The sequence below is a fragment of the Medicago sativa genome, chromosome 4, assembly GCF_051527215.1.
Source record: "Medicago sativa cultivar Bolivia chromosome 4, Bolivia_mono, whole genome shotgun sequence".
In the NCBI taxonomy this organism is placed as follows: domain Eukaryota; kingdom Viridiplantae; phylum Streptophyta; class Magnoliopsida; order Fabales; family Fabaceae; genus Medicago; species Medicago sativa.
The window spans coordinates 47,667,037-47,689,110 of record NC_140752.1 but is presented as its reverse complement, the minus strand read 5'-3'; the positions used below and the strand labels follow the sequence as shown (position 1 = coordinate 47,689,110).

The following is a 22,074-nucleotide window of genomic DNA, read 5'->3' as shown; positions in this document are numbered from 1 at the left end:
GTTCTAGACATTGCAAATTCCTTGGAGTCTCTTGGAGAAAAAATCCCTGATGAAAAACTTGTGAGAAAGATTCTTAGATCTCTACCCAGGAGATTTGACATGAAAGTCATTGCCATAGAAGAGGCTCAGGATGTCTCTAGCATGAGGATTGATGAATTAATTAGATCCCTTCAGAATTTTGAAATTATGATAAATCGCAAAGAAAGGAAGAAAGAGAAAAACATAGGCTTTTCATCTAACTGTGACACTAAAGATTCTCAGGAAGAGTATGTATCAGATGAAGGACTCACCGAAGCCATTGTACTTTTTGGAAAACAATTCAACAAGGTTCTGGAACAAGCTAGTTTGAGACCTAGAGTAAATGGTCAGAACATCAGATACAACATTGGAGAACAACAAGATGATATGATCAAAGCAGGAACGACTAACAAGATAAATCTCTCCAGAGGGGATCAGTGTCATGAATGTAAAGGATATAGACACACTCTGACAGAATGTGCTACTTTTCTCAAGAAACAAACAAAAAGCTTTAATGGCACCTGGTTGGATGAAGGTGTACCTGACAGAAATGCTGATAACATTTTTACTAAGCAGGTGACAGCCATGACTGGTAGAATCTCTTCTGATACAGAAACGCGTAAGGAAAAGTCGGCTCATGATGAGCTTGTTGTCCTCTACAATAGTTTGTCTGTAAGAAGTACAGAGACATGTCAGAAGCTAGAAGAGCAGAAAATGGTAAATTGTCAACTTCTAGCTGAAAGAGGTAACCATCTGGCAAATGTTTCTGAACTCAATAATGAGGTAAGGCTCCTGAAATCTCAACTTGAAAATCTTAAGAAACAGGTGAAAATGATGACAACTGGTACCAATATCCTGGATGATATTCTAGAAGGACAAGCCAAAGAAAATTCAAAAGGTTTAGGGTTCAATTATAGTTCTTTAAATCAAAGACAACAAAACCGTAATGTTGCTTATGCACCAGAAGATCATGGGATGATAAGAAAAGAAAAGCATGACATCATTACTAATGATCTAAACACCTCATCTGTTAGAAAGAAAATGTTGCAGCATTCAGGAAAACATCTCAACTCTAAGAACATAAAGGCAAAGCATTGGATATGTCATCACTGCAAGAAGAGAGGTCACATAAGACCATTTTGTTTCAAGTTGTATGGTTATCCTGACACCTCAAGTTACAAATGGATACCAAAATGCAACAATGTTGGACTAATGGTTCTCACATCTCTAGGAACATCTTCTAGTGACACTTGGTACTTTGACAGTGGATGCTCTCAACACATGACTGGGGAAAAACATCTGGTTAAGGATATAAGATCATGCAATAAGGGAAATGTAGTCTTTGGTGATGGCAGCAATGGAAGAGTACAGGGTACTGGAGATATGTGCAACAAGAAGTCACCCAAACTTGAAAATGTTCTCTTAGTCAAAGGACTAGTAACCAACTTAATTAATATCAGTCAACTTTGTGACCAAGGATTAGACGTAAACTTTACCAAAACTGAATGTCATGTTACTGATCAAGCAGGAAAGGAACTGATGAGAGGGATTAGATCTAAGAATGATTGCTATATATGGGTTCCTTGTGAAGAGCATCAGATTTCAGAACAAGACACAATGTTGAGTAGAAAGTTGAAACATCATATGAGTTGCAAAGTTCATAACCTCGCGTACCTTGAAAATTTGAATAAATTGAAAAGGATTTTTTTTGAGGATAATCACTTCTATAAAAGAGACCATCTCATTAGAAATCCTATTAAGCAGAAATATACCTCAACTAAAGACCTCTTGTTTTTTTTTTGCATATACAAAAATATTAAATAAAAGGGACAAGATTGACTTTTTGTTACAAAAGAAGTTATGGCAGTTGATTTATGAAGAGCGTGCAAGTTTCCTTATCATCTCTCTCTCTTTAGTGGTGCACGCTATTTCAGGCGGTTTTCTTTTTCAACTCCCAACTAAGTGCAATCATTCTCCCCATAACCCTAGTCTGTCTTCTATTTTCTCAAAACCACCTGAAACCATCTACATTCTCACAACATTACACCGGAATCATTCCTCTCTCACCAAACCTTCTCATTCGTCTCATAACATCATGAAGTTCAAATCCGACCTAACCCCCTCAAAAAGGATTACTCCTGATCAACACAGTTCAGATGCTTCTGTACCAAAAAGTGTTGAACCACTCACTACTGTCGCCCCCATCTCTGCTAAGAAGAAAACCACCTCTAAATCTGCTGGTAAGAAAGCTTCTACCAAGAAAAGCACCTCTAAGGATGCTCGGTCCAAGATCTCTGCTCACGAAACAACGAAAACAAAGGACAAGGAAGAACTCAAAACTTCTTCTGCTATCTCAGTTCATTCTGAGAAGAAATCATCATCTGGCACTGGTAAAGGAAATCTTGATAAGACCCTTATTTCTGATGTTCCTGATGCCTGTAAAAAACTAGGGTTAGAAGATTTAAATGACGCAATAGATAGTGCTGAGATAATGGATGTAGATGCTGGTAATAAAACAAACATCAATGACTCTGTTGGTCAAGATCCTGATGAAACAGCTGCTCGTAAGAATGTTGGACCAGATGTTGAAACATCCTTGGGCCAACCCAGTAACTCTGTGGACATCACTACAACTGATGGTGGTGACAAGCAGGTTAGTATGGAAACTGCTCCACATGGAGATGAGAAGTCTGACAAGTTTGTTGATAACATTACGTCAGAGAAGGAGGGTGAATTTGGCGAAGTCTCTAAAGAGACAGATGAGGATAACAGTTCTGAAAACAAAAATGAGGACAAAGATGAGGCCAGTGTTGAGGAAGAGAACTCAGATGACATTCCTCTTGCAGACAAGCTTGGTGGTGAAGGTGTGGCCAAGAGACTGAGAAGCAACAAAGGGGTGGTTGTGACTCCCTCTAGTACTATTCATAAAACTGCAACCATCTCAGAAACTGAGACTCCCAAAAGCCGAATAAAAAGCATTGGAGTGGGTCCTAAGAAAAATTGGAGTAAGGTAAAGGTAAAGTCTACTGATGGAACCTCGAGGAAGAGGAAAGTGACCTCCTCTAGCGAGTCTGATTATGGTGTTGAGGAAGATGTCCCAAACATCACCACTACTAGTACAAGGAAGTCTGCTGGGAAGAAGGTTGTCCAGACTGTAGAGAATGTGCCTATTGACAAGGTATCATTCCATCTTCCAGAATTTGCACAAAGATGAAAGTTTATCTATCACAGAAGGATTGGTGTTGAGAGAGAATTGAGTGAAGAAACGGTTAGAATCAAGGAAATTATGGAACTTATCAAAAGGGCTGGACTCATAAAAACTGTGTGTAATCTTGGTGATTGCTATGAAAAGCTGGTCAGGGAGTTCATAGTAAACATTCCTGAAGACTGTGACAACCCTCTAAGTAAGGAATTTCAAAAGGAATATGTTAGAGGAGAATGTGTCAACTTCTCGCCCTACATCATCAACAAATTTCTAGGGATAGGTGAAGAAGGATCTGCTGAGATAGAAGCAACTGACAATCAAGTTTGTAGGGAAATTACTGGTAACAAGGTAAGGACATGGCCTAAGAAGGGAAAGATGTCTTCTGGGAGATTGAGCGTGAAATATGCCATTCTCAACAGAATTGGAGATGCAAATTGGGTTCCCACAACCCACACTTCAGATATTGCAACTGGCTTGGGTAAATTCATTTATTCTGTTGGAAACAAAGTCAAGATGGATTATGGTAGGTATATATTTGATCAAACTGTAAGGTATGCAAAGACTGATGCAGTCAGGCTTCCAATAGCCTTTCCATCTCTGTTGTGTAGTATTATGCTAGATCAACATCCAAGTCTTATCACTGCCACTGATCTGCCCAAAAAGAGGGAATCTCCACTCACTATCCATCAGAAACTCTTTGGAGATCATCATGCTCCAGATCTTGCTGGAACATCTGCCTCCAACCCTGCTGCAGGGATCATGACAAAGGAAGAAATCATTACTGCTCTGAAGGATACTTGTGTTATGCTTGATGAAAGGAAAACCAAGTTTGAGTTAATGATTCATGCCTTGGAGAAGGAAGATGGTGACAATAATGATGATTCTGCTAAGGGTAATAAGTATGAGGATGCAGAGGATGCTGAGGATGCTAATGAGGATGAAGACAAAGCTGGAACTGAAGATGAGGACCTGGACGATGCAGAAGCTTCTGGAAGCAGCTCTGAGGCAGCTGAATGATTGTTTTGTTTGGTTTTTGATGTAATTTCAGAACATATGTTGTGGGCATAGCCCTGTTTCCTTTAATGCACCTATGTGTGCCTAATTGGTCTGTAACCGTATTCTCTTCAGCTCTCTATTTTGTTTGCCAGCTATTATGTGACACATTTTGGTTTCTCTGGTTAATGCATGCAAACCTTAGATTACTACAATGTGTTGTTTATCTTATTTCTTTTGTTTGGCATATTTTGTGGCTAAAAAGGGGGAGAAAAATTGATGTTTCTCTGCTTATACTCCCCTTCTGTATATGTTCTCTGCATGTATTTATAATATGCCTATTTGTGTATGCCTGATTGCTTATTATTCATATTATATGTTGTTGCATTTTTGTTGCAACTATTTAAGGCTTGTGTGTAGATGTTGGCTTTCATGTTGCAACATCTTGATGGTTTGATAGGTCTTCATGTTATTCTGAGAATCTGTTCTCAGTCATTTTTGTTTGTACGTGTTCCTTGCTGACATTCTCTGATATGTTGGAACATGTCCATGAAGACATATGTAGATGTTAGCACTTGTGCTAAAACATCTCTATGCTTCTGAGAACTCTGGCTTTCTTAGATGCTGTACATGTTCCCTGCAAATGCTTTATCCTAGGTTGGAACATGTCTTTGAGACTCTGTGGAGATGTTGGCACTCAAGCTGCAACATCTTGGTGTAATCCTGAGAGTTTATTTTTCTTAGGATTCTTAGTGTACAGGTTCCCTACTACTGTCTTATATTATGGAATTTGTCTGAATGACTTCTTAAAGTCAAGGTTGATGTGTGTGACCTTTGATAGGTCTGCTAGCATGTATCTGCTGATGGTTGCTAGTTTGTGAATATTCCTTGAATATCTGTGTCCAGATCCTGAATCTTTTATGTATATGCATTAGGAGTTTATCTGTTCAGATTTTCAGTATGCATGTATTCAGGGGGAGTATTGGAATATTCCTGTAAGTAGTCACTCATGAGATATTATATTCAGGGGGAGTGATACTTCTATGTGTGCTTGTGCTAAGTCCAAGCTGGTTGAAGGATGTTGAGTCAAAGGTTTAAGCATCTGCATCTATCACTTGTAAGTTTGGGAACTTGTGTTTCCTGACTTCTGTTGCTGTTGGTGATAGGTATTTGAAGACATCCTAGTCTGTCACATGTAAGTATAGGAATTTAGGTTTCTGTGCTTCTATGGTTGGTGGGTGACAGTACTCTGTAGGTATGGGAAATTTATTTTTTCCCTTGCCTCTATGTGTGGCAGGTTCTCCTGTCTGATGTGCTAAAGGATGTTGGAACATCCTATGTCTGTAGCATTGGAACTTGTTTTTCCTCTGCTCTTGAGAGATCTTGCTTCTCTCCACTTCTGTGTTGGAGGTTATCTTCCTTGACTGTAGCTTTGAAATTTATTTTTCCACTGCTCTTGAGAGAAATTGGTTCTCTCTTCATCATCTGTACAAGAACTTAGGTTCCTTAGGTGTAACTCAGGAATTTATTTTTCCTTAGCTCTTGAGACTATGCTACTGATCTGATCCGCTGCTGCATGTCTCTGATCCAGTGTAATACCTCTGCCAGCTTAAGCTGTGATTGAAGATCTGTGAGGTATTCTATGTATGCACACTTTGTTTTTCTTCTAGAGTGATACTATCTGCTACTTCTTCTTCTTGAATATGTGTTCGTGATGACTTGAGGAAGTGTATCTATGGTGTCTCTTTGGATTTTGTGTGCTAGCTGTTTCTTCATAGGTGTGTGCTCATGCTTTTGGAGGAATGGTATTTTTATGTATCCCTCAGTTTCATAAGAATTGGGCTTAATTTGTTTTAGCCAAAAATTTGCCAAAGGGGGAGATTGTTGGGTATTTGTATTGGCTGCATTATTGTTAAAACAAATATCCTTGTTCTGTAAGTTGGAACCAATGTTCCAGCATGTGGTCAGGCAGCTCTGTGAGATGTTGGATACAATGTTCCAACATCCTGGCATGGTTCAGTGTGCCTGGGTCCTGTCTTATCTATACGCGCGTAGTTTATCCATTAAGGAAACCATATTTCCTTTACTTACTAACCAAGTAACGCGCATATCTTATTAGAATCAGCTGTGGAATATTACTAAAATAGACATTTTATTTTAGGAAATATTTGTTACGATTTGGAATATTTTAATATAGGTTCCGACATATTAGGACTTTCCAGATTTGTATCTGATTCTGTTTTGCAGGTTTGCTGAACCGATCTGCAAGTTTACTGAAGCCCAATGATTATTTAGCCCAAGCTGCTTCAGTATAAAAGGAAGACTTGAAGACCTAATTGCTCATTCAAGCCGTCACGCTAAAAAGTTTAGATTTTTAGGGTTTGAGTCTTCATGTATTCTACTCTTGTATCGATTGTCATGCAGGTTTAGGATATTAACTGTGTTCTTGCTAGTGCGTGTTTAGATACTTGTTTAGGACTAGTTTTGTGAGTATTGATACTCTTGTGCATCAAACCGAAGTTGTGAAACAAGGTTTGGTTGTTTGTGTTGGAAGGTAACTTCTATCTTTTGTGTTTGAGGTCTGATAGGTCACTGGGGCAGTGACTGACCATTAGGATAGTGAGATGGGATCTCAGATCAAGGAGTTCCTAGGTTGAAGTCTAGACGGGTAGGTCCTAGGTCATATAGTGTAAACGAGGAGTTTGCTGAGAGCTATTGAATAAGGACTACACTAGTGGATTTCCTTCCTGGCTTGGTATCCCCTAGATGTAAGCGTGTTGTGCTGAACTGGGTCAACAAACTTCGTGTGTTCTTTATTTTTCTGCACTTTATTTTCTTGTTTTATTTTCTGTTTATCGCATGATGTTGAAACATTAATCGGAACATCGCAAACGTTTAAACATCTGACAGAACCTAATAAAACAAGTACGCTAGAATTTCAGAATGATAATGAACAAGGAACTTGAACTTCGGTATATGTCAATACGACATACTAGCCTTTTAGAAACCAAGTCAAAATGAAAGAACATTTACATCGTCCGCAAAAACGGTCCCAATCGACGATCGATATCGAATAAAATGAATCGACCGTTATATATGACCTAATTAGAATGAGAATGGATAAGGAACTCGAATTTCAAACGATCGGGATCTTTGGTATATGTTAATCTGATAAACTAATCATCTAGAAACCTAGTCAAAATGATCATTTGGGTTGCTTATATTTAAGACCATATAAAGTGTAAAGAAAAAGGAGATATGATAAATCTGTTCTAGTTATCATAATGAAAGGACACTCCTCCGTCGACTAAAACTATCCCAAACTACTAATTGTATTGACTGAAATGAATTCGGCTGTTAGATATGACATGATTTAAATAAGAACGAACCAGGAACTTGAATTCCAACATCGGAATATTCAGTATATGTCAATTCGACAAACTATCCATTCAGAAACATAATTAAAATAAAAGGACACTCCTCCGACATCAAAAATGGTCTCAAACTGCGAACAATATCAAATGAAATCAATTTGTATGTTCGACATGACCTAATTGGAATGAGAATGGACTAAGAACTCGAATTTTGACGATTAGAAACTTCGGTATATGTGTATATGATAAACTACACCTTTAGAAACCTAGTGAAAATGACAGGACACTCATCCGACAACTAAAATGATCCCAAACGACTAACCTTGTCGAATGAAATCAATTTGACAGTAATGCATGACTTAATTGAAAAGAGAATGAACTAAGAACTCACATTTCGACGATTAGAATCTTCGATATATGTCACTACGACAAACTATCCCTTTAGAAACATAGTTAAAAAACTAGGATCGCTATCTATTTCCTATCATAATTCTTAACATAATCTTATTCATGACATGTTTTCATATTAAAGTTAGAAAGTTAGACTTGAACAAACAATATTATCTGAGTTCATTTTACGGAATCGACCCGAGTGGAGTAACCCCGAATACATTCTCTCTAATTGAAATTCTGCCAGGCTAGCTTTCATGTCTTTTATACGATGTTACGAACAGAATGTCGAGTAAGATGTTTTAACGTCAAGCTAGCAGAAAACAGACAGATCAAGGCAAATATAACAAATGTAGAATTCTAACGCGTTAGTTAGAAGCTGTTTTATGTGATGTTTCAATTCCAGATGCGCAGAAAGCAGATGTTCCGTTTAATGTTTCAACATAGTGCTAGCAGTAAGCATAAACAAACAGCAAAATAAAAGACAAAAAAGTAAATGGCACAGAGAGTTTGTTCACCTAGTTCGGCACAACTCACCTACATTTGGGGGCTACCAAGCCAGGAAGGAAATCCACTAGTGTAGTCCTTATTCAATAGCTCTCAGCAAACTCCTCGTTTAAACTATATGACCTAGGACCTACCCGTCTAGACTTCAACCTAGGAACTCCTAGATCTGAGATCCCATTTCACTATCCTAATGGTCAGTCACTGCCCCAGTGACCTATTAGACCTCAACCAAAACAAAAGTAGAAGTTACCTTCCAACACAAACTACCTAACACCTTGTTTCACAACTTTGGTGTAGTACACAATCTACCTAGCTCCTTGCTTCATAGCTTTGGAGTAGTGAACACGACAACCAGTCCTAGACTTGCATCATAAAGGATACAAGAGAGGAACACACAGGGAAGACGACTCAAAACCCTAAAAATCTATTCTTTTATCAATCGATGGTTTTGATACATTACAACTCAACTAAAGGTCCATCTCGATGCATCAAGGTGATACATAGAGAGGCTCACAAATAAAGCACAAGTTGAAACCCTAAAGACTCAATTCAATTATCTTGAATTGGTGAATAAAACTAGGGTACAAGTCTTCCTTATATAGCCTTTCAAAGCATGTGCATTTTCGTCATAGGCTAAACATATATTTGTATCAAATATTCTCTTCAGAAATATATTAAAACAAATATTTTATAGAAAATATATTTTCCAAAATTTCTTTTGAAAATATATTTTACAATTATGGTAACTCCTAAAAAGTAGGAACATTTTTAGGAACCACCAAGCACACCACCAAGGAATCCTAAAATATTGTTTATATTTTAGAAACAAATCTTCCAGCTGATTCTGGGCAAAAACGTGCTGCTTGGTGAACAAGAAATAGGTCGTGGTTTCCTTGCTGAGATAAAGATTGCGTAAACCAAGCCACATAAACAGGGCACACTGAACCGTGCCAAGATGTTGTAACATCGTATCCAACATACATGAGTATTTGTTTTAGCAACAACGAAGCCAATACCCAAATACCTAACACTAATAGACCGGCCAAATTCTTATCTGAGGCTAGAGCCCGACTCCTATTGTCGTCGTGAAGGTTCCTTTTCGGTCTGGACCTATTCAGAATAATCTGGAGCTTTTCTGAGCCACAACTTATCTGAAAATTTATATTTATATATCCATATATAATTTTGTAACATATATCTAATATGACATGCTGAGTATAAATCTTATACTTTTATATGCTTGTCTGAGTATGTCTCTGATTCATTTCTGATAGTAACTAGCTTCGTCTAACTAAGTCGAAGTTTCATAACTAACATTCCCTGTTTCTAATGGTTAGAAATCTACCGGATATTAACATTTCACAATATATATATATATATATATATATATATATATATATATATATATATATATATATATATATATGGACAATGTTAACCTGTGCCCCTGGAGCATTGGTTAAGCAGCTAAAAAAAGTAAGATTTTATAAAAAAAAATTGGTGTAATAATTAGTTTGTCAAAAGTAACAGTTTATATTTCCAAGACAATTTTTCTACTTTTGGATTCTTTAACCAATGCCTCGGGGGCACCGGTTAACAAGACCCTATATATATATATATATATATATATATATATATATATATATATATATATATATATATATATATATATATATATGTATATATATATATATATATATATATATATGCCTGTGATGAGCATTAACATGTTTATAGCTTAATTCACCTTTAAGGGACTTAATTGGTGGCAAGAATGCGTTTGGAGGGTTTTTGTTTAAGTTAGAAAGCATAAATTATTTTTGGGCATACAAATAAGCTCTTTTCTCCTCCAAACATACCAAATGAATATTAACCACCAATTCATCAAAAATTAGTTTTCTAAAACATGTAAATTAAGCTAAAAACACATCTAGCACTACACTTCACTTGGGGGCAATTCTACTTTAACATACATTAATCATATTTCAGGTTATCTCGCAATCACACATAAATAACCCAAGCTGGGAACTAACCTACTAGGAACTCACCTTAGCATTTTATGAATTCTCTACATTGCTTAAGCCCCAAATAAGCTCATGTCATCTCCATAATCCCTTTTCTCCAAAACAACTTATTTTGGCATATTGCTTCTGCTTATAACTTTTTCATTTCGAATTCAGCCAAACTCTTGATCAACCATGTGGAAACTATAATCAATCCAAGAATCATTTATAACCAGCTTAAATTCACGTTTTAGCTTATTTCGGAAAAATCCATGTCAAACCCGTAAGCAATTTTCAGCATAAATATCCAAACTTTAAATGCGTTTTCCGAATTCAAACTTAATGAATAACTCGCCTTTAAGCTTCTGAAAGCAGGTTATTCTCAACTTATAGCATATGCTTCTAGATTTTAATCCAAACAGTAAGAATAACAACTTATGTCTTTGCTTAAAGCCCCAAATCTCTCTAGCTTTAGCTTCTGCTCAAGCTTCCTTCAATCCTTGCCTTCAGTTCGTGCTCCATTTAAACCCATTGCTACAAAATACTAGCCCTTGTAACAACTCAACCTCAAGCTCTTCTACCCAAGCTTCAACTTTTACTTCTTTAACCAAATCTAGCTTCTAGTCATCAATTCAACAAAATAAAGCTTATGAACTTGTACATGCAGCTAGCTAAACTTGCTTGAGTGGGACAGATTTCCACGGTTGAAGATAGAGAGGGAGTTTTCGGCCAAAGAGATAGAAAAAGGAGTTCAAGGCTTGGTTGATGTATTCCCTTGTTCTAGGGATGAATTATGTATGATTGCATGTGGATTTTGGGGAAGGAGAGTTTGGATGAAGTGAGGTGGAGAATAGAGAATTTTTTTCTCATTGCTTTTGTTAAGTGTAGGAAACGGAGAACGAAAGAATAATAAGGGAGTATAGCATTAAATACTAGGATGTTGTAAACACACATATTCCCTCCTACTTGCTTGCAACTAATTATTTAATACATCCACAATTTTAAACAAAAATTCTTAAATAGCTTGACTAGCTTTCCATTGAAATTGTTTCCCTCCATTGCAGTGGTTCGAATCCTTCTGTGTTTATTTCCTTGTAATTTTTTTATCCTATTTTTTTGTTTCTTTGTAATTTTTTTTATCCTATTTTTCAAAAAAAAAAATTATAAAAATAGAAATATATGACATCAACGGGAAGGAATAGAACTCAAATCCCTGAACTGATTGTTGCTATACTTATCCGATGTCCTGGAATCCGTTATTGAAACAAACTTACAAATAGTTATTTTACTAACTCAATTCTACTCGAAAATAACGAAAAATGTCAAAATCAATTCTATACTCGGAATAAAAGTGGAACGAAAGATACACGCTTGCAAATTTTTAATAAACACCTTCATTCACCTTTTTTATCTAGGGGTCTTTGATCTAGGACTAGGGAACTCGTTTCTAAAGGAAAACAAATGCATTCAATAACAACAAAAAGAATATTAGTAGTAGAGTTCGTAATGTGAAGCAAGATTCAATCATAAAGTAAGAGATAAACAATCCTTTTGAAGAGGACCATTTAAATAGACAAATGAAATAATCAATATATTTTTTATTGACAAGTTTAGGTCACTTTCCTCTCCTTTTATAAAAATTGATAAGATTTTGCCTAGTTCGGTGACAATTTATAATATTTTTTCTCCCAAAAATGCATGCATTAACCAACCTCAGAATGATGCTCAGATACAAGCAAACCGAGTTATATTTTCAAATATGGAAGAAAAATGTAACAAAAAAACATATGATTAGTAAAAAAAACATATATTATATTAAGTAAGCAGAGGCAAAAAATATGAATCAACGAAACTTCTTTAAGCATGAAGCACTTGTCAGTAAGAATGTTTTAGTATTGAAAACATGACAAATCCAAAATGTAAACTAAGTCTAAAACACTGCAAAGTACACAACTTTATCATCATCACTAACACATCGCTTGTTAGTTGACAAGTTTTCAGCTTCCAACTTAGAAAAAACTAACTGCAATCCAGTCTAAACTTTAAAGCAAGAAATATGAGTCATACTAAATCACAATCTGATAAAGACATGCTAGAACGCCACCAAAGTTGGTTTGCCAATTACCAATTCAACTCCCTAATGCAAATCAACTATCAATTCATGCGAAAGTAAAGAACCACTCCAATTTTACTTCGACCTGTCAAATAACAAACTAGGAAATATTAAATAAGCACTTACAACACAATCATTAATTCAAACTCAAAAAACACAAATTCCAAACGAGCACTTACAAACAATAACAACATATGAGAATGTTTCTTAATTTTGATATCTATTTTGATGTTTTGCTAAACTCTCCATGTCCTTCAACACGCTCATAAACTGTCGTACATAAATGAAAAAATCAGAAGAAAATAAAAATACAACAAAATAAACACAATCAATAAGTTTTAAAAAATTGGTATAACATACACTATTTGTTCCAGGATTCAAAGGAATGTTGTTATAATGTGATGGAAGGATGTCTGCCGGAGGGTATTGTGAAGAAGTTAATCCACCCACATTTAGAATCTCACCGTACACAGGAAAAGAGTTACCAACATACCCAACACCATGGTTCCATCTTGCAAATCCATGTGGCATACCATTCTACATCAATCAAAACATAATAATTAAATTAATTAAGATAACATATTATGAAATTTCAAATCAAAACGATATTTAGCAATGTAATACAAATAAGTAATTACGTTTTCAATGTTAACTATAATATTTGGAGTCTGTCGCGTCATTTTTCGGAGGTCAAGCTATTTTTATTAGCATAGACTCGCTATTTTATTTCACGACTGAACTTTTAAAAAATTTTAAGAAAAAGGGGAAAAAAGTTCAAACCACCCCATATTTTGAAAAGATTTTAGGTTCGGGGGTTAGTTACATAAAGGGAAGGTATTAGCACCCTTTATGTTCGTAGTACTCTACGAGAACCTCTTGATTTTATTTAACTTTTTGTGCTTAAACTTGCTTGCTTTTTAAAAGAAGGAATTAAAGTGATAAAAAGAAAAGGAACATTTTTATTTACATTTTTTTATTGATCTGGAAGGACATGGTCCTTTGCCTACGTACCCGTGAGGGATCAAAACCTCGTAGTTCGGGGTAGAAATTGACGTTTGATTGGTTTTGTGTTTTTTATTAGTTTTGAAAAAGTTTTAACGAGAAAAGCCAAGTGGCAAAAAGAATTTGTTTGTGTTTTTTATGTTGAAAGAAAAATGACTCAAAGTAGAATTAAAATTGATTTGAAATTTGATTAAGAAAGAAAATAAAAAGAACGATCACTTGATTGAAAATCAAGGTTTATTATGAAAATATTTTTGTGATTTTTTGATTATTTGAATGTTTTTGTTGTTTTGGAATAATGAATGAAAATTAAACTAACGGAGCAAAAAAATTAAAAGCGCGTGGATTTTTGTAGTCACGTTGGATCACCACAAAATCTCTAATCTAATTTTTTTGTATTTTTTTGATATATTTAAAGCGGTAATGAATAAAATGAAATGGACAACCGAAGGGACAAAATTCCGAAGGGACTTTTCCGAATGGACTTTTTCCGAAGGGACAGAAAAAAAGAAGGAGAAGAAAAGAATAACTCGTCAACACAAGCAAAAGAAGGAGAAGAAAATATCTTGTTTCAATTGTTAAAAAGAAACCGAATGATAAGGGTGATATAATGGTAGGTGGAATCATTACTTTGCTTGTTAGAAAGTTTGGGGTGAGTGTGAATCAAGGGATCAAGAGGATAGAGGGGAACTATTATCTAGACTTATATACTATTTTATCCTTCCTTAGAACCCATGGCCCTACTCACAATTACCAATATGAATGGAGAAATTGTTTGATTATTCTATCTAATCCGGACATAACTAATCCGGAGGTGGTGGAAAATTTGCTTTATGTTGGTACTAACCCACAGGTACATAATGATGGTGATGATGATGGTAATGAAAAGGAGGTAGGTGCAAACTTGCACCATGAACAAGAAGCCGGTGGAAGCTATAATGATGAACGGCGGGCATGGATGCAAACCAAAGTTCAGAGAAAAAGCACCGAGAAACAAGGACAAGATCTCCAAAACATGATGCAACACCTTCACCCTCCAAAGTCCACCTTATGGACCTTAATAAAATTGTGAGCTTTCCTCTTCCTATACTCTTCTTTCTTCTTTCTTCTTCTTCTTCTTCTTCTTCTTCTTCTTCTTCTTCTCTTTTAATTTCTTTTTCTTTTGAATCATTGAGGACAATGCTTCCCCTAAGTGTGGGGGGGGCCTAATAAAGTGTCTAGAGTCGTAGTGTCCAAACTCCCTTGAACTTTATTCTTTTGTTTTTAGGGCAAGAGGCATGACCAGTAGCTTGTTTTTAATGTAGAAATGGCATGAAAATTTTTTGTTTTGTCTCTTCCTTAGGTTGCTTCTTGTACATAAAAGTAGTTTCTCGTGTTTCTTATGTTCTTGCTATACCCATATCTTGTTTTAAAAATTCTCCAATGAGAAAAGCACCTGGTTGCAATCCTTGAGTAAATGTATGAATAGGTATTTTAAGGAGCACGTTCTATCTTTAGTGTTAACCTAGACCCTTTAAAGTCTTCAGAGTAAAAGTAGTATAAGTTTTTGTGGGAAAATTAATCAAATTGATTCTTAATTGTTATATTCTTCTTAATTTGTTAATGTTAAATGGGGCGGGAGAATGGCACCAACATGTGGGGGAAAGGACAATTACATCCTAACTTCCTAATTGTGGTGGTGACTCCTTAATTTGAACTTAAAGTGAAACAAATTCATCAATGCTAGGGGGAAAGGACAATTACATCCAAAAAGACTTCCTACGCGGAGATGAAACAAATAATAATTTTGCAGCGCTGCTTAGGGTGATTTTGAATCTAGGGGGAAAGGACAATTACATCCGAGAAGACTTCCTACGAGGATAGATAGCCCCTAAGCATCTGCAGCCCCTTGTGCTTAATTGTTAAATTAAATCAATCTTAACTTAAATTCCCATCACTCTTATATGAAATGAAGAAAGGACTTTTCTCGGTTACTTTAGCACTAGGGATAGAACCTATTCCTCATAATATCTGTCTTATACAAGAGCAAGAAAAGGGTTGGACTGCACACACACACTCACTTGAGACTTGATGTTGGGTAGAATAGGTTCATGAGAAGTGTTTGAAGTTGTAATTAGTGTACTTGAAGCAAAGCCTTTCTTTTGAGACATTTGTTCTTAATATTGCCATAATCAAATCTTTTAGTTGCTGCTATGTCCATTGCCTTTTGCTTGAGGACAAGCAAAGATTCAAGTGTGGGGGAGTTTGATGAGTCATAGATAGTCTAATTTATTGCCTTATTTAGTTTAGTTTTATTTAAGATTTAGTTTTATTTTATTGCATTTTATTTTCTTTTAGAATATTTTACTTTAAATTGTCTTTTATTTTATTTTAGGAATGAATATATGGTGGAAGGTGCCTTGGAGCGAAAGAAAGAGGACTGGAGCAAATACAGCGCAAGAATACGAAGATACGGGGCAAAAATACATTCCCCCCTTACCAGAAGCTTGGCACGGCCCGTGCCAACATGTGGCACGGCCGTGCCCGATCCAGAACCCTCTTTTGCTGCTTTTTCTTCGGGCCCAAGTTACCCTGTTGCAGCTTTACTGTTTTACCCTTTTAGTTGCTTAGATTTTAAGTCAATTGTAAAGCTATAAATAGAGTAGCACTCCATCATAAACATTCATCTTTTGTTCTTGGAATAAAAGTTCACTTTTATATTATTGCTCTTTTATATTACTGTTTTCTCTCTTCTTCCCCCATGTCTACAATGAACGTTAGTGAGTAGACTTCTTCGTCTTAGGATTATTGGGGAGTCTAATGACTCAATCCTAAACAAAACAAGCCTAAACCCTAATTTCTATGTAACCTTAATTTCTAATCTAGATTCACCGTCTTAACATGGATTAACAATTATCAAACTGTGGAAGCGAAAGCGGAGGGTTTGATAATCGTTAATCCATCATCCCAAACGTCAATTCATAAAGCGAGAGCGGAGTCTTGATGTTGGAACAAGTGAATCTAGACAATAATTGCAAAACAGTGAAATAGTCTTTGCAATTATTGAGACAAAGAGTAGTTTCAATCCTCTATGCATCTTCTAGTAATCATGTCAGCGAAATAGGCTTGGTTGCTAGAAGTAAACTCTCACCGGACTTTCATCGGAAAGGTGAGGGGCTAAGGGAAACCGGTCTTTAGAAATTAGTGTGTAAACCATAAAATTAGATGTTTAAGTCTTGTCTAGTGAAGGGTTTGTTGTTATGACAAACCAATAATCCCAAGGCTCTTTTATTATTATTGTTATTTACTTTCAGCAATTAACCCCCCTTTTTATAAGCTTTCTTCTCTTCTAATCATTCTCTAAAAGTTAATTGAATTCACAACTCCCTAGCGGAACGATACTCTTTCTTACTACTATTACTTCGATAGGCCGTGCACTTGCGGTTTGGCTCTATCAAGTTTTTGGCGCCGTTGCCGGGGAGTTGTTGTAATTTGATTAACTTTTTAATAGTGATTAGACTGAAAAAAAAAAATCTTTTTCCTTATTTTATTTGATTTTATATATATAAAAAAAAATCTTTTGCTTTATTTTATTTTATTCTATATTTTGTTTATATTTCTTTCCTAAATAAAAAAAAAAAAATATATATATATCTTTCTTTCTCTCTCTCTCTCTCTCTCTCTCTCTCTCTCTCTCTCTCTCTCTCTCTTAATTTATTTATTTCTTTTTTCTATCTTTTAACGGTTTTGATTTCAGGCATGGCTCAAAACTACTATCAATGGACTTCTACCCCTGTTTTACCTCCTTCAAGAGTTTATGGAATATTTGGTCATACCAGAGTTGAATGTCAACTAGGTAGTGTTGTTAGAAATCCTGAGCAAGTTGCTCAATTTAACCAAGGGTTTAGGAATAGTCAATTTTTTTTTCAAGACCCTCAAAATTTTTTTGGACAACAAACAACACCACCCTGTTTTACAAACAATCGAGGAATCCCTCAAAAATCCGACTTGGAACTTTTGATAGAAAATTTTGAATTAGATAACATCAGGCATAACCAAGAGTTTAAAGTCAAAGCTGGAATTTTGAATGACTCTCTCAATAGAGTGGATTCTCTTTTTACTCACAACAAAATGCTTGAGGCTCAAATCCCTCAAGTAGCCCAACAAGTAACCTCTTCCCCACAACCCTCCGGAGTCTTCCCGAGTCAAACTGAAACCAACCACAAAGGTCCGATAAATTCTATTACACTTAGGGATGATAGGAAATTAGAGGACCCTGTTGTAGAAACCAAGACAATTGAGGTTGGGATAGAGAGTGAAAAACCAAACAGTGAGAAAGTTGTAGTAAAGAATGAAAAGCTTAACATTCCACCACCATATAATCCAAACACTCCTTTACCACAAGGGTTTGATGAGTCCAAGTTAGATAAGCAGTTTAGGAAACTAATTGAAATAATTCAAGATAAATTGCCATCTAAACTTAAGGATCCAGAGCGTTATTCCATACCATGTGTCATAGGATCAGAGAAAATAGAAAGAGCCATGTGTGACTTAGGAGATAGTGTCAGTTTACTGCCATTGTCCCTTCGTGAAAGATTGGGTATAGGATAGAGAAACCTATTAACCGTCAAGCTAATGACAATAAAAGAACGCTTCGTGGGAGGCAACCCACGCATTTAATTGCTTTGTTTTGTTTGTTTTTCTTTGTTTTAAGTTGTTTTGTAGGTAAATGTCCAAGTGTGATTCGAAAAAACTGAAAAAAGAAAATTTTGAAGCCCCCTGACCAGAAGGTTGGCACGGCCCGTGCTAATGTTGGCACGGCCGTGCCATTGTTTTGAAGACAAAAACCATGCCAAGCCACAGAATGTTGGCACGGCCCGTGCCAAGGGTGGCACGGCCGTGCCTGATATCTACCCACCTATAACCTTAAAAAAAATTTCTTCTTCTTCCTCATTCTCAAACCCCAAACCTCTTTCATCTTCTAACCCTCTCTCAAAACCTCCATAACCATCCATCTTCAAACCTTCATATCTCCATCGAAACTCAACCAAACCAATTCAATTCTTCCACAAATCGATCACAAACTTCACCCAAACCACAAACAGCCAATCAAAAAAAAAAAAAAACTTTCAGCCACCCAAACCAATAATTCACCAAAACCCTACTCATTCAAAACCTAACCCAAAAACCACAAATCCTTCACCAATCTCATAAGCGAACTCATAAACCTTATTCAAACAAAAAACCCCAACCCTAAACCAATTCTTTCCACCAAAAATCTTCCCAAACCCTAAACATTCAAGTCAACCCAAGGTCAAGGTCTAATGGCTTCAAGAAGAAGTGGTAAGGAACCAGCAAGGTCTCAAGGAGGACCTCCCTCAAAGAAGGAAGCACAAATCAAGTTTAAGGACAACTCACAAAGGGATAGGTATAAAATTCTAATCTTTAAACCCTTGCATCCTTCTCGATATCATGATTCTCATACTATGAATATGCTGGAGCTTAGAAATGATGCCTATAGGTTGATAGGAAGGCTAGGTTGGACTGATATGTTAGAACCTATGAGGGATTATGAGAATTTCACCTATGAATTTTTGAGTTCCATTGTTTTTACTAAAGATAGGTTGAATTATGATAACCCTAACCATAGAGTTTCTTTTAGGCTAATGAATATTGATTATGATATGTCTCTTCAGCACTTTTGTGATGCCTTAGGTTTTGCAAACGAGGGGTATATCCATGATTCTTGAGATCCTAGCCTTAAGACGGTTGACTATCAACCCGTTGTCTTTTAGGAATGTATCACCGACCTTAGCTCCTTTGTCACTAGAGCCAATAAAGCTAGCAACATTCACAACCCTGTACTTAGGTACCTTCAAAGGGTAATGGCTTGCACTATTTGGGGTAGAACCGAGCTAGGAAACACTAGAGCCGATGAGCTGTTCATGTTGTGGGCAATGCTCTACAAACCACCCCGTCAACACTTGTTTCTATTTGATTGATTACCTAGACTTGTAGGTACTAGATCAGCCGGTAAAGGAGACATAGTGGTGGGTGGCATCATTACATACATAGGTAGGCATTTTTGCATTGGTGAGTATAGGGGATCAAACAAATTGAGGGAAACAATAGACACCCTCATTGCTATAAATTTCATCAAACCTCGTCCACCACTCCATCACCAACTCAAGTTTAATGCGCCTATCATGTTTTTACTTCCTAACCCATCTCGGACTAGCACCGAGGTGGAAGCAAATTTGTTGTATGTTGATGATGTGCAGGTTCTTAGTGAGCATGATGATGATGAGGGAGACGATGCTAACTTGCACCATGATGTAGGAGAAGGTGCTAATTGCACCAAGAGGAAGAGCACTATGACTATGAAACCGGTAAGCTCGATGAAAATCAAAGATGGGCATGGATGCATAATAGAGTAGGAAAGAGGTAGGAATGATGAGGATTAATGAGTTGTTTATATTGTGGAATTTGCTTTTTAACCATCATATTAACATTTACTATTATTTGCTTGATTATCTTGTTTCAATTGTTAAAAAGAAACCGAATGATAAGGGTGATATAATGGTAGGTGGAATCATTACTTTGCTTGTTAGAAAGTTTGGGGTGAGTGTGAATCAAGGGATCAAGAGGATAGAGGGGAACTATTATCTAGACTTATATACTATTTTATCCTTCCTTAGAACCCATGGCCCTACTCACAATTACCAATATGAATGGAGAAATTGTTTGATTATTCTATCTAATCCGGACATAACTAATCCGGAGGTGGTGGAAAATTTGCTTTATGTTGGTACTAACCCACAGGTACATAATGATGGTGATGATGATGGTAATGAAAAGGAGGTAGGTGCAAACTTGCACCATGAACAAGAAGCCGGTGGAAGCTATAATGATGAACGGCGGGCATGGATGCAAACCAAAGTTCAGAGAAAAAGCACCGAGAAACAAGGACAAGATCTCCAAAACATGATGCAACACCTTCACCCTCCAAAGTCCACCTTATGGACCTTAATAAAATTGTGAGCTTTCCTCTTCCTATACTCTTCTTTCTTCTTTCTTCTTCTTCTTCTTCTTCTTCTTCTTCTTCTTCTTCTCTTTTAATTTCTTTTTCTTTTGAATCATTGAGGACAATGCTTCCCCTAAGTGTGGGGGGGGCCTAATAAAGTGTCTACAGTCGTAGTGTCCAAACTCCCTTGAACTTTATTCTTTTGTTTTTAGGGCAAGAGGCATGACCAGTAGCTTGTTTTTAATGTAGAAATGGCATGAAAATTTTTTGTTTTGTCTCTTCCTTAGGTTGCTTCTTGTACATAAAAGTAGTTTCTCGTGTTTCTTATGTTCTTGCTATACCCATATCTTGTTTTAAAAATTCTCCAATGAGAAAAGCACCTGGTTGCAATCCTTGAGTAAATGTATGAATAGGTATTTTAAGGAGCACGTTCTATCTTTAGTGTTAACCTAGACCCTTTAAAGTCTTCAGAGTAAAAGTAGTATAAGTTTTTGTGGGAAAATTAATCAAATTGATTCTTAATTGTTATATTCTTCTTAATTTGTTAATGTTAAATGGGGCGGGAGAATGGCACCAACATGTGGGGGAAAGGACAATTACATCCTAACTTCCTAATTGTGGTGGTGACTCCTTAATTTGAACTTAAAGTGAAACAAATTCATCAATGCTAGGGGGAAAGGACAATTACATCCAAAAAGACTTCCTACGCGGAGATGAAACAAATAATAATTTTGCAGCGCTGCTTAGGGTGATTTTGAATCTAGGGGGAAAGGACAATTACATCCGAGAAGACTTCCTACGAGGATAGATAGCCCCTAAGCATCTGCAGCCCCTTGTGCTTAATTGTTAAATTAAATCAATCTTAACTTAAATTCCCATCACTCTTATATGAAATGAAGAAAGGACTTTTCTCGGTTACTTTAGCACTAGGGATAGAACCTATTCCTCATAATATCTGTCTTATACAAGAGCAAGAAAAGGGTTGGACTGCACACACACACTCACTTGAGACTTGATGTTGGGTAGAATAGGTTCATGAGAAGTGTTTGAAGTTGTAATTAGTGTACTTGAAGCAAAGCCTTTCTTTTGAGACATTTGTTCTTAATATTGCCATAATCAAATCTTTTAGTTGCTGCTATGTCCATTGCCTTTTGCTTGAGGACAAGCAAAGATTCAAGTGTGGGGGAGTTTGATGAGTCATAGATAGTCTAATTTATTGCCTTATTTAGTTTAGTTTTATTTAAGATTTAGTTTTATTTTATTGCATTTTATTTTCTTTTAGAATATTTTACTTTAAATTGTCTTTTATTTTATTTTAGGAATGAATATATGGTGGAAGGTGCCTTGGAGCGAAAGAAAGAGGACTGGAGCAAATACAGCGCAAGAATACGAAGATACGGGGCAAAAATACATTCCCCCCTTACCAGAAGCTTGGCACGGCCCGTGCCAACATGTGGCACGGCCGT

General features: G+C 36.3%; 2 protein-coding genes and 1 long non-coding RNA gene across 3 annotated transcripts; 2 read left to right on the top strand and 1 right to left on the bottom strand.

Annotated features, from left to right (window-relative positions):
* Positions 1-3,304: 3,304 nt before the first annotated feature.
* On the top strand, positions 3,305-4,240 carry LOC146929424 (uncharacterized). The gene has a single exon (XM_085707318.1). It carries the CDS (start codon positions 3,305-3,307, stop codon positions 4,238-4,240), a length of 936 nt encoding a protein of 311 aa, XP_085563444.1.
* Positions 4,241-12,329: 8,089 nt separating this feature from the next.
* LOC146929423 (uncharacterized) lies at positions 12,330-13,084 on the bottom strand. The gene is made up of 3 exons (XR_015008267.1): positions 12,964-13,084; positions 12,783-12,873; positions 12,330-12,688 (listed from the first exon to the last, which is right to left on the bottom strand). It is a non-coding gene; the product is annotated as an uncharacterized LOC146929423 (long non-coding RNA).
* Positions 13,085-17,343: 4,259 nt separating this feature from the next.
* On the top strand, positions 17,344-18,195 carry LOC146929422 (uncharacterized). The gene is made up of 2 exons (XM_085707317.1): positions 17,344-17,486; positions 17,838-18,195. The coding sequence occupies exons 1-2, from the start codon at positions 17,344-17,346 to the stop codon at positions 18,193-18,195; spliced, it is 501 nt and encodes a 166-aa protein (XP_085563443.1).
* The last annotated feature ends 3,879 nt before the right edge of the window (positions 18,196-22,074 follow it).

Excerpts from the sequence above, each read along its gene's own strand:
- LOC146929422 (XM_085707317.1), top strand. The coding sequence starts at position 17,344 with ATGGCTCAAAACTACTATCAATGGACTTCTACCCCTGTTTTACCTCCT. Across the intron at positions 17,487-17,837 it reads GTTGCTCAATTTAACCAAGG|GGATGATAGGAAATTAGAGG; the intron begins GTTTAGGAATAG and ends TATTACACTTAG.
- LOC146929424 (XM_085707318.1), top strand. The coding sequence starts at position 3,305 with ATGGAACTTATCAAAAGGGCTGGACTCATAAAAACTGTGTGTAATCTT.